We start from the raw sequence: 26,303 nt of genomic DNA, 5'->3' as shown, positions 1-26,303 counted from the left end.
GAACCTTGACAGTGAACGTGGCTCTGGATGTGAACAAGCACAGTTTACAGTCTCAGGGCAGGACGGATGCTCCTTCAATGAATAATGGACTCACTGATGACAAAACCAAAGGCTGGATGATGAGAAGGCCTGGTATGTTCAATGACACCCATCACAACACTGCTGTCGGGGTGGTTCAAATTCAGAAAGAGAAATGCTGACTGATATTAGGTTTCAGATTTAGGAAATTGCAAGGAAGAAAGAAAGATGCATTGCGGGGGGGGGAAAAGTACTTCTTAAAATGTGATAATAATATGTCTTTCTCAAGCCATACTAAAAGAGGAATTTCTAAAATTAAATATTCTGAAAGTTTTTATGTCAAACATCAGCAAGGTAATGGAGAATGTAGACTAACAAGGCTTGTTGTTCTGGGGTTTGCTATAAATATTTCTCTTCAAAAAGGGATACAGGCTATCAATTTTATCATTCTCTGCACCTAGCTCAATAAAGGCTTTTCATGGCTGGGATTCTGTACTCTGCTCTAGTTAACACAGCACCTTAGTGGCTCAAATCCCCTATGTTCCTATCCCATTTCATTTTGTGTTCAAGAGAGAAAACCCATTTCAGAGCTGAAAGGGAAATCCCAGATATTCTAGCCCAACATCCTGAACTTTCCTTGTGAGGAATCTGAGGCCCAGATTTGACCTAAGTCTTCTAACCAGAACTAAAGTCCCCCAAATTCTTGAAGGAAGATTTTTGTCTGTTCCTCGAAAGACATAATTTTTATCTGACCATTCTCCCATACCTAATTCTTACATATCTCCTCTCTACTAAAAGAATGTCAGACTTCCTTGCCATCTCACAGAATGCCTTGCTCATAAAAATAACTTACAGATTTATTATTAAAGTCAACATATCAAACTCTAGTTGTTACGTTCTCATCTCCTTGAGCTAAGGTGCTTAATACTACATCTGCAATGTATCAAGGATAAGGCCTCTGTCATCAAAATGCAAAGCCAATGTGAATTCTACATGTAGGAAAATACTTGGATTATCTACGTTGTAGTTTTACAGATGACACAGATCAGAAATTCTTTAAATGTTTTCTCAGTCCAATTCACTGAAGAGAGACAACACACAATCACAGTAATAAGAGTTCACATCAGCAGTGGTTTTCCTGGAGGGACATCCTTAAGGACAGAATATCAGCATCTCTAGGGGGTGAATGGTTGTTTACAGAAAAGAGGAGTTTGAAAAAAAAAAAGAAAATCAGAAAAGGTCTCATTCGTCTTTCTTAAAATATATAGATATTCATATTTTGGGTACCATGAATTATGCCTGAGGCATGGGCATTATACATATAATGTAACAGTCAAACTTCAGCCCTGGCGTGTGTAGTGGACAACTAGGGGGCCCATGTGTGAGTTTACACCATCGCAGGGGCTTGTGAACTATCCTGTAACTGCTACTTTCAAAAACAGGTCTAAAAACAGAACTGACTATAGGCACCACCCTCATCCAGATGGAGTATCAGTGATAGTCCCAAGTTGAGTAGACTTGGGGACAGGGCTTGGTGACTAAGGAGAATAGAAGGCAGGAAGACACGGCATCAGGCCACCTCAGTTCCAATCCCAGCTCGGCCACACCCTGACGCTCCCACACAGAAAACTTCCACTTCACCATTCCTACTGGGAGTCGGGGCAAGAAGCTCCTTCAGATCCTCCAAGTTTAGACTATCTGTTCATCTCTTTTCATTCAAAGAGCAAGCACTTAGTTGTTTGATAATAAGCAGAATTTTCCAATATGCATCAAATTACTCTGCCTGCTATTTCAGATACTCATAGCAACTAAATAACAGCACAAAGATAAAATATATAGAACTTACAGACATCATGAGAAACAGGATTATCTATGTGTAGATATTAGACAAATTCATGCATCCTAGGAGGGCATAAAGCCCATGTTTTGGATTGGTCAGTCAATCCGCCACTGTACAGCTAGTAGGTGCCCCACTCAAGGGGATCTAAATAAAATCCTTGAAAAATAAGATGCATCAGCTTTTTTTTTTTTTTTAATTTTAGATCCAGGGGGTACATGTGCAAGTCTGTTATAAGGGGATATTGTGTGAAGATGCACTCGCTTTTTAATCACTGTTCCACCTCCCTGGTTAACATCATGAATCTGGAAATGAACAAAATAAGCCCAATAACACAGCATGAATGGATGTGTTAATATTTTGTCTCTTAGAAATAAATGCAGTGCTTGTCCTTGGTATACTGAAACAAGGGTGTAATAGAAGAGGTTAGGGTAAAAGAAAGAAGAAAATATTAAACGATTCTTCATGAAACACTGGGGAATCTCTCTGCTGGTGTTACAAAGGAAAAAGAATTGACCCTTTGAGCTTACAAGGTGAAGCACATACCTCTTGAGAAATGTGTTTCCTTTGTTCATCTGAGGAAATCTAAACTCTATTCCAAATAAGCTTTCTAGGCTGCTTCTGGGGCCAGGAACAGGAGGGCATGTGATCACTTACTTGGATTTATGAAGCATGCCTACCTTTGGAGAATTAAAAATGTGCACACACACAAACATTAAACTTACTCTTATTGTCTAGCTGAGCTCGATATTTACTAAATCCTTTCAGTCGGACTCTCTGGCCCAGAAGATCAAGGAATTCTTCAAAAGCTGGTCCCGCCGTCTCATTGTTATACATCTCTTCCTCTGTGCTCTGGCCTGCTTTGCAATAAAGGATCCCGATCTTGTGCTGAAAGCTCAGCTGAAATGGGGGAGAAATATAATTACTTGGCAAAGCATACCAGACAAGCTAACTTCCAGTAAAATTAAAACTACAGAAGCTGAGAATTGTTCTAGGAAAGCATGCCAGAACAATTCCCATAAGTGAATAAGCAAAAGAGTAGGCAACTGCCACTGTGTGAGATGCTACAAATAATAACCCAGAAACCCCAGAATACAGCTGGAGACATGTCAGAAACCCTAACAAATTAAATGTATGGCTGTGGCCATTTGGGATTTGCCAGGTTTCCAAAAAGGATAGGAAGTCAAGGTTCAAGTATCTACTTAAAAATAGAACTGTGGAAATACTTAATCTTACACACTTCATATAGTAATTAGGGTTATCGTCTAAGTCGGAAAGAAAAAAAGGCTACAAACTTTTAAGTTTTTCTCTGTAGTAATACCTTTTATTTCTTTATCTGAATTTTATATATTTCTTGTAAATATGTAAGACTATAAGGAAAAAACAAATCAAATTAAGGTCTGGTAAGGGTAGAATTCCAATGGAAATTATGATATATGTATACAAACATTAAAATGTTTTGTTGCCATAAAAAAGTAACTCTGGCTTACAATTACATTCATTTGTTACATTTTTTACTATCTTGAAAACATCTGCTAAATATACAGTGTACCACAAAGAATCCAATAGCAATTGAGGAGCTCCTGCTGTAATCCTATCTTACAGTCAATGCCAGGTTCATGTTGGAAGCCATGGGACTTCCTCCCAAGGCCAGTAAGAAACTGGAGGCATTTTCACACCTTTCTTATGTCCCCCAAAGAGGAACTACTTCTCACTCATGCAATCAGAGCTCTTAATCTTACTACCAGCAATCTGAGCCTGAAAGGCTGACAGATTATCAGACATCGCCAATTCTCTAAAGACATCAATCCACAACACTGTTCACTTTTATTATCAAGCTGTAAAACAGAACCTTTAATCAAAATTCATAGCTATCTTAGTAAAATAAGGCAAAATGATACTCATTTCCCTTGAGCAGCAAAGTGATGACAGCAATCTCATCCATATTATTACCTAATGACAACATACTATGCAAGAAAGGCATGCAACATCTGCCTGGGTGACCTCAGCAGACATCAGGAAACATTTACCACATGCTGGATAAACTTAGAGTTGAGCAGGTAGAGTCAACTACCCATATATTCTGAATGCATTCCGATCTTGACTAAGTGCTATGAGAAGACTATAAAAGGAAATATCACCTGTTTACAATCTGACTGAATCAGCTACCTATACCGATGGATGCTATGGCATTGCAGTTCATGGGCCTTGGGACCCTGTCAAGGCCAGGAGATCCCCAACTGCATAGCGAGAAAAATGATCTGTACCTTGAGTGTGGGGATATGAGATGGTGTGCATACACTACTCAATACCTAACATTATGAATTTATTGAGCTACTACTTTAGTAGGGTCAAGAAGAAAAATTTGTATTCACCCAGAGATTGAGGAATCAATGTTTCTGATCAACTCAATTATCTAAGTCAATGAGATACCACATTTACTGAGAATAGACAATCATCTTCAAAAAAATATTAAGTACAATAAAAATGCCTAACCTCATTTTATTGTAAACATTATTTGCTCCTGAGTGACTCAGAAGACATTTCAGGGTCTTAAAGTGCATTAGAGAAACTATTATGATCACCAATTATTACACAGATGTTGGTGACATCTGTGATTGTTGGAATCTATATGAATACTAAAATGTGGCCTGAAAATGACCACTTCCCATCATGGACAACGATGTTAGTTGACTTCTCTTTCGCTGTGAGAAGAGGATTTCAGCTCCCTGGTTATTTGGCCCTGGCTGTAATTAGAGTCCACCATTAATACCGAAGAATACTAACTCACTCCAGTGCCTGTGCATCTCAGTGTCCACTGCTTCCTCTGCACCCAGTAGAGTTGCTGCACCATCATCCTCATCCTCGGAGGTCACTCTGCCCTGGTGGCTGCTGTCCCTGTTCGCCCATCCTCTACTCCTTTACCTGCTGCTCACCTGAGACCACTGCCAGTGCCATGTGCCACATCATCTGAAGGCCATCTTTGTCTCCATTGCCCCAGCACACAAAGGCAGCTTGCCTCAGTCTGCTCTGGCATCTGCAAGAGGAAACCCCTTCCTCTCCTCCCATCCAGCTCTTAAATGAGGAGTCCTGGAGTAGAGCTGTTTGGGAGCCGAGGGTGTGCATGGTATGTCAAGCAGAGCGGTCACCAGCCTGGCATACTTCCTCTCTGACTCTGAGAGCCTTGTGGGCTTGCTATTTCTTGTGAACTCTCATTCAGGCAAAGGCCAAACAACTGGACAACTGAAATTTCATGAGACCTCATTGCTGACTGTTGTACTGTCAACTTCACACCCCTCTCTTCCCAGCCATCAGACACACCAGCCTGTGTCTAGATCCTAACAGGATCTAGAACAGGATTTGCATTTCCATCTAAGAAGCTCCTGGGCCCATGGGAATCAGTGGATGTGACTAAAGCAGATTTCAAGGCCCTCAGATGTCTTAGGACAGCTGCCATACTCTGGCTCCAAAGAAAACACCTTGCTACACACATGGAGTGGCACAAGTTTACCACTCACAGGTATTTGCCAGTCATGCCTACTTTTGATCAGTTTGCCAGGTGAAACTTAGGAGACAGAAATCTCTCCAGTGACTCACAGTAAAGAATTGTGGCTTGTTTACAACAAGGGCTGATTCCAAAAAAACAATAATGAAATGAATAATGAAACAGAATGAAATGTTCAGTGAAGATATCTCTCTCACCAGAGTCTCTTTCAGAAACCTGGAAAACAACTGAAATGTGGTATCAACTAAATACTCCCCGGGTATATCAGAAGGCTAGCAACATACTTCTTCAGCTCCATCATAATATAAAGTAAAGGAGGGACTCCAGATTCCATACACTTAACATTCCTCATTCTCTCAGACCAAGGCTTCATTAAATCTCAAGCTAAGCCTAACATTTAAGTCTATTGCAGCAATCTTTATTTAACTGTTTGATAAGAGCTGTGCCAGTCCCACAGTCCTGGGATAGAACTAGGCTTGCATTTGAACATAAGCACTGCTGCAAACTAAAAATATCCACTTGTCAAAATTCCCTATGGCTTCAGTGCTGACAGCTGGACATACATACATACTGCCCAGACAGCAGAGGATCCAACCCACGTCCCATTTTCTTTCTGAGACAGGATAAAAACTGGCTGCTCGATTTCCAAGGCCAGAAGCTTTGTTATTATTGACAAGAAAATTTACATTCAAATGAAGGTGAGAGGAAAACAAAGCCTCAGAATTGTCTCGAGCATATATTTGAGTGTGCAATAAATCCCTTCCCCTCCATTCTCCTGACTCAGACTACTTGTTCTAAGCACGTAGTCTCATTTATTTAGACCTGCTTGACTTCGGTTGAAACAAATCTGATATTTGAGTAAACATATATATCTGGGGTGAGAGGACAAGAGGGGAATGGGGCAGTTGGCCTTAAGAACCAATGAATGACTCTGTTAAGGATTTCATAATATTCTAAGATAGTGAGCTGTCATAATTCATCTAAATGACACTTTGTTTACAGTCAACCTCTATAAGTTTATGAGTTTACCTATTAAATACATTGGGATAGTCTTTTTAAAAAGGAAAAATGGGATTTTAGAACTGCAGAGGTGAAATTATGTAGATAAAGTAGCAAAACGTCTTGTTTAATAATTACTTTCCTGAAAATTCTCCAGTGTTTGACTCTTCCTTCTCAAAACATCTAACCAAACTGAAGGAACAGAAGGAATGATCTAAACACCCACAGTATCTCCTACTTCTGAAAACTGTCTTGCACAGAGTACATATACTCAGTGGCTACATGACAAACCAGGATGGACTGCAAACTACAAAAGAGCGGAAACTAACAATATATGTAATTAGGTTACACACACACACACACACACACACACACACACACATATTTTTTTGAGACAGAGTCTCACTCTGTCGCCCAGGCTGGAGTGCAGTGGTGTGATCTTGGCTCACTGCAACCTCTGCCTCCCGGTTCAAGTGATTCTCCTGCCTCAGCCTCCCTAGTAGCTGAGATTACAGGTGCCCATCATCACACCTGGCTAATTTTTGTATACTTAGTAGAGATGGGTTTTCACCCTGCTGGCCAGGCTGGTCTTGAACTCCTGACCTCAAATGATCCACCCACCTTGGCCTTCCAAAGTGCTGAGATTACAGGCATGAGCTACCACGCCCGGCCCATTATTAGGTTGTATTTTAAATATAATTTCAAGATTAACAAACCCTTAGAGCAATAACAAAATTGCCCCATCCCTTCCTGGGAAGATTTACTATTAGGAAAATGAATAAAGAAACAGCACCGCTTGGAATAAACTCTCCACCACCCTAACAGGTTAGTGGCGATTTGTAAGGATTCTTTGGAAACTGCGATGTTAAAAAAGTTGCCCAATCTCTTTTAAAGATGAACATAAACAGTATGCTTTCCTCGCGTACAATGGGAATCTGATACCATTAAGAGTTTTAGGGAGTTAAAATGGCACATTGTGCTTAAGTTTGAACATCGTTAAGAAAGTATACCAAAGTCAAACAAATATAAAATCTAAAGAAAAGCCCATGAACTACTACTAGAGATATGAAATGCGTGGTTTTATCAAAGCAGAATCCCATTTTCTAAATTCATTCATTGACATCAGACTGTAAATAGGTGTTCAGTAAAAATACTTAAAATGCCTGGTTTTTAGAGCTGCCTGGGATAGCTTCTAGATCTATCTGACTACAAAGACATTCGAAAGGAGCTTGCACTTGATTCAGAAGACAATAGAGGGCCATCGAAAGTTTTCCCTTAGGATGTGGCAGATCAGAGCTATATTTTAGGAAGATTCTTCTAGTAGAAGAAAGGTAGCCACATTCACTGATGCCTAAAATAGGCTGATGAGGATAGAGACTGATGATTACATCAGTCAACTTGTAGCTGCCATGATGTCTCTTTTCACTGCTCGGTAAAAGAAGCCCTAAATGGTGGCAGTGGCAGGGCCCTGAGGGCTTCTGGGGAACATGAACCATCTGTAAAACTTTCTAGAGCAGCCTCGGGGGACCAAATGAGAGCCTCACCCACCAGGCACCTGCTCTGTAGTACAGTGATATATTTTAAAGGGAGAACTGACATATCCTACAAAGGGATCAAGAACTACCTACCACATGGGTGGCAAGTTCTTTTCACCAACTCTCTTACAACATGCAAATGAATGCTATTGTTCTCATCAAGCCGGCCTGAACTTTAAGCACTTTCAACCCACCCCGATGTATCCTCTCTATCCCGCCATAACATGTTTTCATCAACTGTTTCATGAACACTTCATATATTGTTCATATATATGTTTCATGAACATTTCATATATTCCACATACTTTACCAGTCATAATGGTAAACCTATTCTGTGTATTACACAATTTAAAAGTCACCTGCTCAAGTTTAGAGTATGTTTTTTTTTTAATATGTCAGCTTTCATTCCTGAGACAGACAGATCTCAAGATTATTCATTCTGAGTGTTACAATATCTGCTTCTTTTTGCTAATAATGCAGTGTTAACTTGTTAGACCAATTAGTTTCATTACTTTTAGAATTCTAGCCATCTGAGGTGCCAAATATTCAACTTTAACCACAGTATTATTTGGTCAACCAAGAAATACCTCATATTCCCTCTAAAACATGCAGAAGAACCCTACTTGGGAAATTCTAAAAATATACATTGTCACTGTCTTTTTAAAATCATGGCTTTACAAACAAACCCACTGATTTAAAATAAATTGCATGCACTTGAGCAGGTACTGCTCAGTTTCCTCTATGAGTTATTTTGCACCTGAAACTTAAAGACCTTTTTTCCATATTCTGAACCACCATCTCAATCCTGTTCATCATTAACTCTCTCCTGGACAATGTCAATAATCACATAATTGATCTCCACATAGCCATCAGTCTCTATCTTCGGCAGCCTATACAATTCCCTTCTACCAGAATAACCTTCCTAAAATACAGCTCTGATCACGTCACATCCTAATGGAAAACCTTCAATGGCTCCCCATTGCTTCCTGAATCAAGGGCAATCTCCTTGGCCTAGCATACCAGGTCTCATTTGTTCTAGTCTCATCTTACTTTCCCTACCCCACCCCACCTCACCACCTCTCTTCTCTTTGTAAAGAAACTAGTCATAGTTCCTAAAACAGCAACTACTCATGTCTCTCTCTTAGAATTCTATCCAAGTCCAAAGGCCTAGTTAAAATGCCACCTCTTCAGGAGAGTTGCCCAGCCAGATGTTATTTCTTCTTTCTTGGGGAAATAACTACATTTACACCCTCCAAGATCTCTTACCAGATTCTGCCTTGGAGAGGCCTTTCTGATCTTAGTCTTACTGTCCCCATAGGCCAGGGACTAGGTCTTAGTCAGCTTCAATCTTCCTAACGCTTGCTGTTCACACCCATCTGTCAGCATGATGCCTTCCACATAGTAGACAAGAATAAATGTTGGTTCAGGGAAAGGGCCATAAGAGATTTTTAAACCCTGGAAAAAAACTACTATTGACTTCTATTAATCATGCAATCAGATGCACTCTTGCAAGCTGGGACACACCAAAACCTTGGTAATAACAAAAAAAAAATCACAACTCAGCAGGAGGTGTGTTACACTATAATGGCAACATGTTTCCAAACTAGTATAAAAACATATTTGGGAAAAACTAAAGAGAAAATGTTCTAAGGCATTTAAAATAAATGATCTTACAAGAAAAATGGATGGGAAAACTCCAAAACTTTCAGAAACAGACACAAATTCACACACAAACATATAATCTCACATTATACACACCCCTTGTTCATCAAGCTTGAGCAGCTGCTCTGAGACCTTGGGTGAGTTGGAAGCCTGTCGCAAACACTGAATGCTCAGCTCTGGAATGACGTATTCCAAAACTTCTTTGAGAGGTAGTCCTCGTGCAGTACCATGCCTAGCAGTAGAGGGTATAGCATCTTCTAAAATTGCTCCTCTCAGTGTTGTAAGCTGCAGTGACAAAACATAAGACTTCGGTTAATATTGATTCTCAATTACCTACTCACAGCCTAACTGTTTGGCTGCCTTAAGACAGGAAAAAGAGAAGCAAGGCTCTTTCTGAGTGTAGTGAAAGGGGCTACAGTGTTCCATTTAAGGAAACAAAATCAACACTCAAGGAGTCTTTAAACAGTAACAGTATACAAAGATCAGGAACAAGCCAGGTGGAATGGAAATGAGCAGATGTATGCCTAAGAATGAGAAGAAGCAAGGCAGAGCAATGCTATGAAAATTAGGACATTCCTACAACTCTGAACCCACATTAGAAGGTTCACACAGAGAGGAAACCAGACATGATGATCCTGGACCTGACCATGATCACCCTTCTTCCATCCTCCCTTTCTCCTATCTCTCCATCTTCTTTTCTTCCACTCCCTTTCTTATCTTAGATTTAATTTTCCATAATGACCATTCCCGAGGCTGAACAGAGGAGCAGCAGCCAGCGGTATCCATGGGCAGGGTGATTCAGGGCTGAGAAAATTGCCACTAAATTTTGTCTCATGACTTTTTAGATGTCCTCAAATTCACCACAGAAACATGCAATGAATATTTGGAGCACGTGCCTCAGATCTAATATGATGAGAGAGAAAACCCCAGAACCATAAATCAAGAGAACTGGTTCTAATCCAACCTCTCTCTGACTCTGGTAAGAGTCCTCAGACTACTAACACCAGGAGCTGGGGTGATGGCAGTCATAAGGATACCTAACGTTTGCATAATGTTCCATAACACTGGACAACAGAACTATCTGCAACGAGGACAATGTTCTCTATCTATACTAATACAGGAGCCCCTAGCCACATCAACTATTGAACACTCGAAATCACTAATGTCACTAAGGAAAAGGATTTCTAATTTTGTTTAGTTATTTTAAATTTAACATTTAAATTAAATTAAGTATTTAAATTTAATTTAAGTAGCCACCTGTGGCTAGTGGCTACTGAACTGAACAGCATAGGTCTATAACTTAAAATATGTCACTTTAGGAGAGGGGCTTTATCTCACTTATACCTAGAATAGAGCCTAGGTCACTGGGACACCTACGTACTAGATAAGATGAACAGGGGTACACATGTTCATGCAGCTGGAAACTAGAAAAGGGCTCTGTGTTTTCTCTGATCTAGAAGCAGTTAACCAAAATACATATTCTGGAATATCTCCCAAATATATATCCCTCTAATTAAAATGAGCCAAAAGGATAAAACCTAAAGTGCTGGACAGATCTAATTCTTTTCTTTTTTAAGAGATAGGGTCTTGCTATATTGCCCAGGCTGGAGTGCAGGGCCTATTCACAGGTGTAACCACACTGCCCTACAGCCTCAACTCCTGAGCTCAAGCCATCCTCCCACCCCAGCCTCCTGAGTAGCTGGGACAATAGGCATGTGTCACCATGCCCAGCTTCAGACTTAATTCCTTATATAAATCAATATCTACCTATTTAGCTATACATGTTGCATAATTTATACAAGAATCTCACTTTCCACTAAAAGCAAGACAAGCAAGAATCTAACCTGGGTCCTCAGTGTAACAAAGCGTGGGTAGTAATGACTGTCCTGCTGAGTTTTGGACTTGCATGGGGCCTGTAGCCTCTTCGTTTTGGCCAATTTCTCCCATTTGGAACAGGAACATTTACCCATTCCTGTACCCCCACTGCATCTTGGAAGTAACTAACCTGTTGTTGATTTTACAGGCTCATCAACGGAAGGGACTTGCTTTGTCTCAGATGAGATTTTGTTCTGTGGACTTCTGAGTTAATGCTGGAGTGAGTTAAGACTAGGGGACTGCTGAGAAGGAATAATTGTTGCAATGTGAGAAGGAAATAAAATTTGGGAGGGGCCGGGGGCAAAATGATATGGGTTAGATTTGTGTCCCTGCCCAAATCTCATGTCAAATTGGAGAAGAGGCCTCGTAGGGGTGATTGGATCACAGAGGTGAATTTTCCCCTTGCTGTTCTCATGACAGTGAGTGAGTTCTCACAAGATCTGATGGTTTAAAAGTGTGTGGCCCTTCCCCCTTTACTCTCTCTCTGTCCTGCTCCACCATGGTAAGATGTGCTTGCTTCCACTTCACCTTCCGTCATGATTGTAAGTTTCTTGAGGCCTCCCAGTCAGGTTTCTTGTTAAGCCTGTGGAACTGTGAGTCAATTAAACCTTTTCTTCATAAATTACCCAGTCTCAGGTGGTTCTTTATAGTAGTGTGAGAATGAAATAATACAGCCACTTAATATCCATGGCATGTTTCCAAATTTTTCATTTAGAATAAAATACTGCAATGCCCTTTTTAATTATCTTAAATGTTGCAATCATTAACATTAAAAAAAAATAAATTCAGTACCCTATCTAAAACAAACTGGAGCAGTAACACCAAAGGAGGTTTAGACTTTAGCCCAATAACTACGGCAAGCAGCCCCATTACCTCACTTGTCCTGAAAGCCACCCTGTAGTTGAACTGGGATCCTTCTTTCTCCTTGGCATCTTCCACCTTCTCTCTCCGGATGCTGACTGCTACTGGACCAAGGTTTTCATCTATTCCAAAGTAGTTTTGGTGCTCTATAATGGAAGAGAGAGGGTGGCATCAAAAGAATGAAAAAGGAACAAAGAGCAGGATGGGTATCTCTTAGTTTGTGTATCAAATCTCTGAAGAAATACCACATAGCTCATACACAGTGATTTCCTTGTATCTGTTTCATCAAGTCTTCTGGTTTCCAGTTCGGATGCATGCCTACATCTCATTTTCAATTACTTCCTCCTCTCATTCTGCTTTTCACTAGTTCATGAACAGCAAAAGCCTCCCTAACCCAAAATTGTTATTTTGTGATCATGTGAATAGCATCATCAGAAAGAGGTATTGTCATTCTTAGAAACTGTCAAAAGAGGAACATGGCTACTTGTAGAATCAATATTGAAAACAGTTTCCCTCCGTCTGGGAAAGTCATCATCTTTTACTCAATGAGGGCACCAAAGGTGACCTAAGTAGCCACACAAGCCAGCCAGATTAATCTTGGTGATCAGTGGTGTAGCTAAGATCGCCTTTTCATTACAATGTCACTAAAACAGCATAATGTTTATAAAGCTTATAATGTTCATAAAGTCCAGAGCACAATTTAGCAACAGAAAATACACAAAAGGTCAGTTAGTTTCTAAAGTCAAATTTTATCCACAAATCCTATAACTTGGGTTTAAAATGTCATCAGCTAATCATTGCTTTCACGTAAAATCACTGGGCCATCTACACGGAAAGGGTGGCACCTGAGGCCATATTGTCCATCTAACACATGGATCCCTCCAGGACATCTTTCCTAAGAGATGGTCACATTTGTCTCTTCCTCGTATGTGCCATCACTATGTGTGGGCATTGTTTCAGCCATGGGAACATGGGGAGAACATTCCAGAAAATACCCGCTACTTATGAAGCAAATACTCTATTCTGAACCTTTCAAATGACATGAAGCTTACTGCTCTGTGAGCAACTCCCTTTAGACTGCTGGTTTCTTGTCTGTGAGCTCTGTTAAAAGCAGCCAAAGTATCTCATTGCAACTTTCAAACTTTTTAAATGTTTCCTCTGAAATGACCCGAACTTAACACAACATTCAAGATATGGTCCAACACACAAAATAGTGGGAGCAATGACCCAAATGCTTATTAATGCAGCTTAAAAATTTATCTATTTTTAGCAGCCCCATCACACCAATAATTCATGTGAGCAGGTGGGAAACGCAAACCTCCAGGTGTTATTCATTTATTTCTTAATGAACTGCTGCCAGGTCCATTCTCCCAGGTGTAGCCTCAAAAAATCGATTTTTTTTCACCCTGACTTAAGGTTTTGGCTACAAAGAAACATAATACAGGGAACATCTGCAAACTTGAAGGAAACCTATAGGTATTCCAAAGGCTTTTGGTTATGCCAATGCTTGCCACAATGATTTCTGAAGGAATAAGAAATGTTGCTGAGAAAGCAGAAAAGAGAAAGAGATCAGCAAAGGAAAACAGCACCTGAATCACTCAGAACACACACTATCCAAAGCCACTAATGAATACTGGCTAGACCTTCAAAAGGCAAATCATTTACCTATTTGCTGTTTGCAACCAAATGGGATTAGTACTGACATTATTTCCCTTTAGAGTCAGGGGTAGAAGCAGCAAGTAAACTATTTTAAAAGATGAAAGGTGGGGGCCGGGCACGGTGGCTCACGCCTGTAATCCCAGCACTTTGGGAGGCCGAGGCGGGCGGATCACGAGGTTAGGAGATCGAGACCATTCTGGCTAACACGGTGAAATCCCGGCTCTACTAAAAATACAAAAAAAATTAGCCAGGTGTGGTGGCAGGTGCCTGTAGCCCCAGCTACTCGGGAGGCTGAGGCAGGAGAATGGCGTGAACCTGGGAGGTGGAGCTTGCAGTGAGCCGAGATCGCCCCACTGCACTCCAGCCTGGGTGACAGAGCAAGACTCCGTCTCAAAAAAAAAAAAAAAAAAAAAAAAGATGAAAGGTGAATTATTGATATGGTATATAGTCCTAGACTTGCACAAAAGCAAACTAGCCTATTTGTTTTAGTGGGTAATAAATCCCTTATGCTGCATAATGCTGCTTTGGTCAGCGACGCAACACATATACCAATGGTGGTCCCATGCGATTATCATGAGGCTGAAAAACTACTATTGTCTAGTGATGTTACAGATGTCATTACATGGGAATCCAACATATTACTCAAAGCCAAAAAAAAGTTCAGAAAAGTAAATTCTTTTAAGTAGAAAAAAGCTTACAGAATGAGAAATAATAGATACAAAGAAAGCATTTTTGTACAATTGTACAATGTGTGCATTAAGCTAAGTGTTATTACAAAAGAGTAAAAAAGTTAAAAAAATAAAGTTATAAAGTAGAAAAGTTACTGTAAGCTAAGGTTAATTATTAAGTAAATTTTTTTATAAACGTAGTGTTGCCTAATGTAAAGTGTTTATAAAGTCTGCAGTAGCATAATGTCCTACATTAACTCACTACTCAATCACTGACTCACGCAGAGCAGATTTTAGTCAGTCCTGCAAGCTCCATTCATGGTAAGTGCCCTATACAGGTGTACTACTTTTGATCTTTCATACAGTATTTTTACTATACCTTTTCTATGTTTAGACACAAAAACACTTACCACTGTGTTACAACTGCCTACAGTATTCAGTACAGTAACATGCTGCGCAGGTTTGTAGCCTAGGAGTAATATGCAATACCACAGAGCCCACATGTACAGGCTATCCCATCTAGGTTTCTGTAAGCACACTCTACGGCATTTGCACAATGATGAAATTGCCTAAGGATGCATTTCTCAGAACATATCTCTGTTCTTAAGCGATGCATGGCTGTATTGTGTACTGATAATGGCTAAGGTAACTATTACAAACATAAAAAGCTCCAGTGACATTACGCATACATAAACAAAGATCTGGTTTTAAGAAGAGCTGATCCAGAAGCAGGCAAAAAAAAAAAAAAAAAAAAAAGATATTCAATGAAAACATAGACTAAAAGTTAATTGTCTACTTCAGACTACTAAACTAAGTAGTACACTGTCACTATATTAAGCTGGCATTAGTGATTACTGGACCCATGGCAGTAGATCCAATGGAAAATGCATTTTTAAACTTAAAACTAAATCATTTTGGAATACTCTCAGTTGCAGTTAGTTAACCATGCTGACAATAACTTTCGTTTTTCCCTCAATGGGCCAAATGCATCATAAGCCAAATGCATTAAGAAAAATATTCACAAAGCACACAAAAATACAACAGTCATAAGACAAAAGCTTCCTTCTTATAACACATTTCAAAAAGTTACTTGCAAAAATACTCAATTCTATATTTGGTATTTGATGAGCTCCATAACAAGATCCAAAAGAATTTCAAATTATTGTAGGGAGTACAAGAGTAAATACATAAAACTACCTTTTATGGTAAGATAGAGAGCCCCAGATTAAGAAAATCAAATCACTAATTCTAATACATGACAACATAAAATGATCATATGTGTACTGCTCTCATACTCAGCAGGTGCCACAAGGACAGAAAACAGAGCCATGGCTGCCAGGGGCTGGAAGGGAGAGCAAAGGGCCAACTACAGAGGAGGCATGGGAGAACGTTCTGAGGTCACAAAGCTATTCTACACTGATTGTGGCAATGGTAACACCATATTTACTTCTCAAAACTCTCAGAAGTGCACATTTTAGAAAAGTAAATTTTACTGTACATAAAATATATCTTCAGTTTTAAAAACTGGAGGGAGGCAGAGTCAATGGGGGGAAGGGCCAGTGGTCCTTGCAAATGGACAGGGCCTTCTGCACAGACAGACGCCATGACCATTTCACTCCCCCACAGCCTGTCAGTGGGGACAGTACCTATTCCTCAAGTCATCATCCTCTCTCATTACTGTTTCCTTAATTACCATTTAATCCTCAATCTGCATCAAACTTTCTGCCATGCTATAGCTCCACTCAAGGTCTTATTGCCAAATTCAACTATCTTCCAGGTCTCCTCCTGCCGGAGCTGTCTGCTATATGACACTAGTGGCCACTCACTTCTTGGCTGGGGCCCTCTACTCCTCCACTACTATGGCATCTCCCTTCCAGGTGAGATTGCTTTCTGGTCTTTCATTCTGGGTGTCCGGCATGGCTCCTCCTCTGGCCTCTCCTTACAGCATGAGTGTTTCTCAAGACTCCAGCTTTAGACCTTTCTGATTCTGTCTCTGTCTTTATACTTATATGAATGTCTATCTTCTATCTTTCCAACTACTTGCCCATCTTCTCCTTTACATTCCTCAGTGATATCATCCCAAGCTTCCTCCAGATTCTTCTCTCACAAATCCCCTGACTCACAAAGGTCTAGGGAAGCACACTCCACCGCTGATGGCACCAATCCTGCTCCCTCTGCCTGGAATGTCTTCCACTTTTCTTCACTTGACATTCTTCTTACTCATCATTCAAGACTCAATCCAAACATCATTTCCGCTGGAAATACTCCCCTCACCTCCAAAAAGGCCAAATCCTTCCAATTTTGCATCCCGAGGCCCTAGTGTTGTAGTGCCTAATAAATGACAGGTGCCTAATAAACTGTTCTTGAATCACTGAACTAAAAGTAGCCTCCTCTGGTATTGTCCAAAAGCAATGGTTATATCTGACCTCAAGCAGGAATATCGAAATAAAAACAAGGAGGTAGCTCATTTCATGCCAGGAAGTGATAAGACAGTGTGAAGCATGTTGGTGGCTGCAGCAGGCATTTCTCTCAGTGACCGGAGCAATACAATTTCTTGAAGTATTTATAAAACTGAGAACTTATATGTCTATTGGAACTTACATGGCAATAGACCTATCATGTCCTACCGCTGTAACAAATTTCCAAATTTCTAATAAACTTCTGGCTTAAAACAACTCCATTTACTGCACACAGCTCTGAAGCTCAGAAGTCAGTTTCAATAAGCAAAAATCAAGGTTCTGGAGTGACTGCATTCCCCTGGGCAGCTCTGGAGGAAAAATCCATTTCCTTGCCTTCTCCAGCTTCTAGACCTACATTCCTTACGTTTCTTGGCTCATGGCCCTTCCTCCATCTTCACAGCAAGCAGCCTAGCATCTTGTTTCAGTGGTCACATTGCCTTTCTCTTCTGTAGTCAAATTTCCCTCTGTTTTCCTCCTATAAGGACACCTGTGATTGCATTTAGGTCCCAGCCAGGTCCTACCTGGATAATCCAGGATATCTCCCTATCTCAAGATCCCTAACTTAACCACAACTGCAAAGTCTCTTTTGCCATGAGGGAGTGTACACAAATTCCAGGGATTAGGACCTGGACACCTCTGGAGGCCATTATTTAGCCTTCCAAATATACTTAATCCACTTTAATTCACTTATTCAAATGTTGAACAGTGGATGTCTCAACTGTGTGCCAGAAACTGATAAATACTGGGGATACAAACATAGCCTGCTTCAAAATGTTTTAGTGCCGTGGGAGTAATAATATAGGAAAGAGACAAAAATTACACTCCTCAATTGCCCTACTTTCCCTGGAGACACAGTAACATTGAAATTAGGCCAGATAATAACCCTACAATGGCCGCTAAGAGTTAAAATGAAAGAAGAGTCACACCTGTTTCACTCTAAATGAAAAGCTAAAAACGATTACGCTTAGTGAGGAAGGCATGTCAATAGCTGAGACAGGCTGAAAGCTAGGCCTCTTGAACCAAACAGTGAACCAAGTAGTGAATGCAAAGAAAAAGTTCCTGAAAGAAAGTAAAAGTGCTACTTTGGAGAACACACGATTAAGAAGCAAAACAGCCTTACTGCTGATATGAAGAAAGTCAGAGTGGTCTGGATAGAAGACAAAAGCAGTTACAACACTCCCTTAAGCAAAAGCCTAATCCAGAGCAAGGCCCTATCTCTCTTCAATTCTATGAAGGCTGACAGAGGTGAGGAAGGTGCAGAAGAAAAATTGGAAGCTAGCAGAGGCTGGTTCATGAGGCTTAAGGTAAGAAGCTATCTCCATGAGGTAAGTGCAAGGTGAAGGAGCAAGTGCTGACGGAGTGAAGCTATACCAAGTTAGCCAGCAAGTTATTTAGGTAAGATAACAGATGACAGTGGCTACGATAAACAACACACTTTCAATACAGATGAAACAGCCTTCTAATAAAAGAAGATGCCATCCAGAATTTTCAAAGCTAGAGAGAGGATGTCAATGCCTAGTTTCAAAGCTTCAAAGGATAGGCTTGACTCTCTTGCTAGTGGCTAACACAGCTGGTGGCTTTAAGTTGAAGCCAATGCTTATTGATCATTTGGAAAACCCTAGGGCCCTTAAGAATTATGCCAAACTACTCTCCCTGTGCTCTATCAGCAGAACAAAGCCTAGATGACAGCACATCTGTTTACAGTATGGTTTACTGACTTTTTTTTTTTTTTTTTGAGACAGAGTCTCGCCCTGTCGCCCAGGCTGGAGTGCAGTGGCGCAATCTTGGCTCACTGCAAGCTCTGCCTCCCAGGTTCACGACATTCTCCTGCCTCAGCCTCCTGAGTAGCTGGGGCTACAGGCGCCCACCACCACGCCCGGCTAATGCAATGAAGCATTTTTACATTAAGATACGTACACTGTTCTTTTAGATATAGCACTATCTGCATAGTAGACTACAGTATAAACAACTTTTATATGTACCGTGAAACCAAAAACATTGTGTGACTCACTTTATTACAATATTCATCATATTGATGTGGTCTGGCACTGACCCTACTGCATCTCTGAGCTGTGCCTTGTTAGGCTGGTCAGGCAGGGTCCAGCCATAAGACAGGTGCATCTTTTTCTTGGGCCATGAGCGTCCCAGGGAAGGCACCTCCAGTCTCCTGTCTAGAAATATTGAGCTCAAATAATGGGGTGGGGCTGAGCACCTCACTGTGTTGACTTTCACTAAGTACCCACTTTAGTTAAGTGCCTTAGTCCTGCCCTTTGCTGGGCCTGTTGTTCCATTTCTCCAGAATAAATCTTATTTCCCACCTGAGAGAGGGGCAAATAGTAAACTGGCTACAGGGGGAGGAGAGAGAATCTGGCCTTTTATAAAGCATGTAACCAGCCCTGTTTTCACTCCCCTAAGCCCTTATCCAAGGGTGCCTGGCTCTGTGGCATGGCCTGACTCACTTCTTGATGGCCTCTACCCTCTTCCCGTGACCACCCATGATGGGGGACGCAGGAGGCTGGCTCTCTCAATCTACTAGGAGTGGTCTTGCTCTTCTACCTGCTTTCATATACCCTGCCTTCCTTCGGCTGCTTCTCCCTGGTGCTTTTTTGCTTTGTGGCATTATGCTCATTTTTAAAATTCCTTCACTGTCATTTTTATTGGTATTCTGGAAGGGGAAGAGATAACATGTTTCAATTTGCCTTATTTAACCAGCAGTCTCAAACCCATTTACTGTGCAATGTTATAATTATAAAAAGCTTACTTAATGGTTGTCTAATCTGGGCTTTGACACTTATCACGTGCTTAACCTTGGGTTAGTTACAGAACCTTTCTTAACCTCAGAATCCTCCCGGCTCCTAATATATCTAATCCATATAACACCATCATTGACCTGGGAGGGGTATTATAGTTGACAGCAGGCATGTTACTGGCAAAAAAAAGAAATCAAAACAAAAGAGCGCACATAAAATAAACTGCATCATCGAGTATTTTGATTTTGAGCCCAAAACTCCGGCACAGTTCATGGGTCAGCCTGAAGGTGATTCCCGCTTTTAATCTCAAAATGCTGACCCAGAATCACCTGGAGAGGTTACACTGCACTCACAGAAGTCTTTTTTAAGAAGTGGTGTATATACTTCACTGAGTAATTTCTATCATAAATTATACTTTTAAAAGTTTGGGAATCTAAAATTTGTATATTCCCCTTTTTATCAAAGATGGCAGGTGAATTAAAAAAAAATTCCCTTCATGCCTACCTTGCCAATCCATGTCACAGACCCATTTTCCTCTCTCTGTCTCACACAGACATCCACTTTCTTATTGCAAACACAGAGATGAAGTTCCTGCTGTTTACAAGCATCACACCTGCAGACTCACAGCTTTTATGTCTCCTAACCATCTTCTAAGGGCTCACAATGCTTTTGGTTTCACCAAAGAATACAGTAGGTTACCTGGATGTGTTTCCAAAGAAATCAAAATCTTCTATTCAATAATGTAAGACGCTGCCTAGCTTTTATAAAGGGCATCTCCACATACCATTAGGACATACAGAGATTGTGCCCCCTCCCATAACCACCAGGAGGGAAATAGTTGCCCTTTTCAAATGATATCCTGCATCCCCCTTTCAGGAAAGACCTCCTTGTTTATCTGCATGGCAAGAGGCCCTTCCCATCTTGGGCAGAGGACAACGAGCAAGGCTTCCCAGGGTTGTGTGCATTCAGACCCTCACCCACCCAGAGTCTGTTCTTATTCCGGGCAGAAGATTTCCATAAAATTGCTTCAAGGGTGAATCAAATGAAATCCTTCCTTGGCAGAACAGAAGGTATGAAAAGACTGTTGAGAAGCTGAATGAAAATCCACCTATCATGCAAATACAACAGGGCAAGATAAAAAAATCAGCTAACAAGATCGCAGTGCAGGAAATGAAGATGAGATTCAGTGCATTTCTGTGGTGCATTGTAACTGTTCAGTAAAGAAATAAATAATAATTTTAGCTCACAGGGAAAAAAAATGGGGGCAGGGGTGGTACATTGGACCCTAGCCCAAAAGCTGTTTCTAGATACGGTGATATCTTAGAAGAGAGGTTTAAGTGGTAACTCACTAATGAATTGACCAGTTAAGGATCACATCTCTGCAGGGCCTCCTGAGGCCAGGTACGTAAAAGACATTCACTCACAGCTCTGCCTTACAGGATTTATCAAAGCTGTTAGCATCCAGTGACCACAGCACCATTTATAAGGACACCAAGGCCACAAACAACTGTGCACCTGTACCCTCTAGTCCTTTACTTTGTTAATATGCACAGCAGAAGCTAGCTTGCTATTTTGGCATAAAATGCATTTTAAAGGTTCTTTGTTCTCTCAACCACTAGTTGATCATTTAATTGCCTACTCTGCTGATCTGGGTTACATAGGCAGTTAAATGCTCTTTCAATTCCTATCTATGATGTATCTTCTTTCACCTTTCTCTCCAAACAATTATGTGTATTTTAAATCACTTCCCTTTTTTCCGAACACTCTAGGGTTATTTTTTAAAAAGTGAAAAGGGGACAATAAGTAAGTAAATGAGGGCAGGGCATAGTGGCTCCGGCCTATAATCCCAGCACTTTGGGAGGCAGAAGGAGAAGGATTGCTTGAGGCCAGGAGTTTGAGATCAGTCTGGGCATCACTGCAAGGCTCAGTCTCTACAATAAACCTAAAAAATACTAATAAATAAGCTGAGTGTGGTGGTGCATGTCTGTAATCCCAGCTACTCAGGAGGCTGAGGCAGGAGAATCGCTTGAACCCGGGAGGCAGAGGTTGCAGTGAGCCAAGATTGTGCCACCGCACTCCAGCCTATGAGATGGAGCGAGACTCCGTCTCAAAACAAAAAATAACAACAACAACAACAAAAACAAACAAACAAAAAAAAAACACAAGAGTAATTCAACAGGCCGGGAGCAGTGGCTCACACCTGCAATCCCAGCACTTTGGAAGGCCGAGGCAGGTGGATCACTTGAGGCTAGGAGCTCAAGACCAGCCTGGCCAACATGGCAAACCCCGTCTCTACTAAAAATAAACGAACTAGCCAGGCATGGTGTCGCATGCTTGTAGTCCCAGCTACTCGGGAGGCTGAGGCACGAGAAGTGCATGAACCTGGGAGATGGAGGTTGCAGTGAGCTGAGATCGCGCCACTGCACTCCAGCCTGGGCAACAGAGCGAGACTCCATCTCAGAAAGAAAAAAAAAAAAAAGTAACTCAACAACCTCAAGAAGTATCAAACACCTTTGTTAGTGTTTCCTGGATTAAATTACCGAATTTACCAGGAAGTTTTGAAAAACATAGATTTTTGTCATGTAAATTTTTGCTCTTTTGACCCAAATTTAACCAAGGTATTTGCTAAGCTTGAAAAATCCAAGGCATTACAGTGAAGACAATAATATTATCTTTCACAAAAATAAACTCAGTTCATCCTGTCTACTTATGAGGAGGCACAACTATTCTTACAGACAACACTGAGGCAGAAAGGTTAAGTGACTCGCTCAAAGTCACAATCTGGTGGGACAGTGAGGATGCAAACCCAGGCAGTCCGGCTCTAGTGTTCTCTCACGGAAAGCAGCTCGAGGCTAAAAAAATTCATGCAAAGGTTTAAATTACAAAAATTAATTAATACAGGAAAGTGAACACAACTTAAAGATGAGACAACAAATGAATCCTTGACATAAAAACGGTATCTTGAAAAACATGATTTCAAGGAAAGCTAGAGAGAAAAATGAAAAGACTGAAGAAGGAAGGCAGGCAGATTATTAAAGGCTTCTTTTCATAACCTGTATTGTTAGTATTTGCTCAAAAGGAAGAAGAAAACACTAGGAAAGTATGAAAGGCCTCACCACTTCAAAGAAGAGAGGTGGAGCCCACTGATAACAGGATGGCTGTCCAGCTTTTATTTTAATTAAGTGGGACAAATAGTGAAATAAATTTTGGATCTAAACAAATACAAAGTGTTTAAACTAACTTTCTACATTCTTTAAGAACTAATGCTCCAAAGACCTTTACTTCCAACTTACTGTACCAGCAGCAAAATGCCAACAAGTGTTGTCAGTTAAACGCCATGTGAGTCAAACTGTAAAGAAATGTTAAGTCTTATTCCTTTTCCCAGGGAAATAATAGGGCATTCGTTCTTCTTCCCCAGTAACTGACTGAAGACTTTTTGGGGCCAGAGAGTCAGTAGGTTTTGAAATAGCATACAGACAGCCCTTTGCGGGTTCCTGCAACACTGTGGTGTATGGGAACTGTGACTGTCCAGATACGGCACCTCTGCAAGAGAGAAAGCCCCGGTGTTTTCCACCGACGGCCACATGGAGCCCGTGTGACCACAGCCCTTGGTGCTGAATCTCATGTGTATCTGGGCAATTCCTCCCCATTAAGGGCACCCGTGGGACTCGACGGGACCTCCATTTGGGGAGGCAATACTGGCCAGGGAGAGAGGTGAAGAACTCAGTCGATTACGTCTTCAGAGGGAGGAATGTGTATCTTAGAATAGTACTATTGTTAGATGGCACTCTGTTCACCTGTATGAATTTAATAGTGTCCAACTCCCTATTAATTTTCGTCAATGACTGTATAAAATCAGAAGGAAAAAACAGCCACCAGGCATGAAATTCAAAGCAAATGCAGCCATGCATCACTCAGCAGTGAAGTTCATTTGATATGTAAAGGTGTAGGCCTGCCTACAACTGTCACATTAGTGACACTTAAGTGAGTGTGTTTGGAATGGGGTGATGGACTTCACCAGACACCTTTCCCCAGCCCTCTCTACCATATGGTTCTACTTGTTTCTCTCTTCATCTTTGAACCACTAAAAGAAAGTATTGCCCTCTAAAGCCTGTAGCAGTGGTGTGAACAATAGTTTCTTTTTAGAGGGAAAAGTCTTACACATTTATTTAAGTAACCCTGGGAAGCAGGGGGGCATGCTATTGACAAGCACTGCTCTAAGCCCTTTACAGGGGGGATTTGTATTATTATCATCCCATTTTACAGATGATTGACTAGGGCACAAAGTAGTTCAAGGATTTGCCCCAAATTGAGTTGGAATGTGAACCTCAGTGTGCACTCTGCCTTAAGTGATGTCATTTGCCCGCCATTCACAGACCTCTATTTACCAAGAGTTGACCTCCAACTATAATTAAAATGCATGGACACTTTTACCTAATGGCAGAAAGATAATTCCCCAGCCAAAAAACGGTTAAATTGGTATCAAGAGAGGTAAGAGCGTTATTACACAAATTCTAGAAGAATCTATTTGTTCATTTAGCAGGATTTACATACAACATATTATCCTTCAGTTAAAATACTAATGATAAAAATTAGCACTGGAGGAAAGGGTGGGTTTACAAAGAGCTAGGTAAGAGAGCAGTTACCAGAAACAGTGAAGTTGGCTGCTTACAAGAATTCTATGGTCGTTCAATAAAGCAACATAAAGCTTTGTTATTTATAGGAACTACTTACAAATTCTTTCTTCTTGTCTTAAAGAAATAGATCATAATTTTAAACATATGAGCACTTATGACTTACATTTGTAAAATTTTTAACTTTTTATTTCAGAATTCTTTTAGATTTCTAGAAAAGCTGTAAATAGCAGAGTTCCCTTATACCCATCTCCCAGTTTCCCAGTTGTTAACATCTTACATTATTTTGGTACATTTGTTATGATGAACGAATCAATACTGTTATGTTATTAACTAATGTCCATACTTTATTCAGATTTCCGTAGTTTTTAATGGAATGTCCTTTTTCTGTACAGGATTCCACCCAGGGTACCACATTCCATTCCATTTAGTTGTCATGTCCCCTAAGGCTCTTACGGTCTGTGATTTTTTTTTTTTTTTTCTCAGACTTTCCCTGCTTTTGATGACCTGGACAGCTTTGGGTACCAGTCAGGGATTTTGCAGAATGTCCTTCATTTGGAATTTTTCTAATGTTTTCCCCTAATTGTACTGGGGTTATAGATTTGGAGAGGAAGCCTGCAGAAGAGTCATTCATACCCAGGGTACAAGCTACCCACAGGACTTACCACTGTTGATGGTGACCTTGGTGACCTAGGGAGGTAGTGTTTGCCAGGCTACTCCATTGTAAAATTATTTGCCCCTGTCTTTCCATAAGATACCTTTTGCAAGTGAGTCACTAAATGCAGCCCACATCCAAGTAGGAAGGTGGTGGGACACTGACTTAAACTCTTATAATGATAAATTACTCTTTCAAGTAAAGATTTCTTTACAAAAATGGACATTCACTAATGTATTTGGTAAGTTGTTTTGTAGAGGTATTGCATCTACAAGGGGACAGGAAATTATGCATCTTCCCCTATTACTGTGCTTCTATCAAGCTGGTAAGTTTCTCTCTCAAGTAAAGCAAACACGGTCATTAACTTATCTGCCCAGATCATGGCTGGTAAATACCTGACATCTCCTCATGCATTCAGTGCAGATAACGATAATTGATAATGGCTCTTAAAATGCAGATGCAGTTCTACACATAATGACATGGAAGGATGATCATCAAAAGCAAGTTCCACAGTAATAGCAGGAGTAAGCTCCATTTACATAAATTTATTTGCATCAGAAAAGCCTTCAAGGATAATGACGAAATGTTAATGGTGACTATAGCTGATGAATTTGGGGAGACTTTATTTCTTGCTTCTCTACATTTTCTTAATTTCCCATAACCATCATATGACATTTATATACCATTTAAAAATTCTAAATGAAAAAAAGATATAGATTCGTCAATCTGATTCCGCATTTTCCCCCACTACATTCAGAGGAACACGCGCTCCTGTGCCAGCAGAATGGCTCTAGCAAAACAACGTTCCCGAAGGCTCAGACAATGATTTAGCCACTTTTCACTTCACTCCTGAGTCACCACGGAGGCCCAGCTTCATCCTCCCATCTGGTTTTAACCTCTCTTTACCCAAATATTACTCACTTTGCCTCCTAGAACTATTCTGGTCTCGGTGGCATAAAGTAGGGCACAGAACCGTTTTAGAACTCGTGAGTAACCCACTAGGTGCACAACTTCTTAACAAGTTAAGGATTTCGTCACCAAGCGGGGGAGCCCTCACGTGTCAACACACAGTGTCTGGGCTCTGCCACACAGTTCCAGCACTAGCTCCACTGTTGGTGGCAGTGTGCAGTGCCAAGCAGGTCCAGAAGGAGGCAAAGCCTGCTGCTCTGCTACAATGGAAACCAGA

The 26,303-nt window shown here is 40.8% G+C and overlaps 1 protein-coding gene across 6 annotated transcripts in view; it reads right to left on the bottom strand.

Moving 5' to 3' along the window:
• SIPA1L2 (signal induced proliferation associated 1 like 2) overlaps nucleotides 1–26,303 on the bottom strand; it is a 234,414-nt gene that overhangs the window by 86,466 nt on the left and 121,645 nt on the right. For all 6 annotated transcript variants that reach the window (XM_063790534.1, XM_016941012.4, XM_016941031.4 and 3 more), the window contains 3 exons: nucleotides 12,305–12,438; nucleotides 9,653–9,841; nucleotides 2,581–2,755 (listed from right to left, as the gene is read on the bottom strand). In XM_063790534.1, coding sequence (XP_063646604.1) covers nucleotides 2,581–2,755; nucleotides 9,653–9,841; nucleotides 12,305–12,438 — 498 coding nt within the window. The remainder of the gene's footprint in view (nucleotides 1–2,580; nucleotides 2,756–9,652; nucleotides 9,842–12,304; nucleotides 12,439–26,303) is intronic.

The sequence above is a fragment of the Pan troglodytes genome, chromosome 1, assembly GCF_028858775.2.
Source record: "Pan troglodytes isolate AG18354 chromosome 1, NHGRI_mPanTro3-v2.0_pri, whole genome shotgun sequence".
NCBI classification, from domain to species: domain Eukaryota; kingdom Metazoa; phylum Chordata; class Mammalia; order Primates; family Hominidae; genus Pan; species Pan troglodytes.
This window is presented reverse-complemented; position numbering and strand designations above follow the sequence as displayed.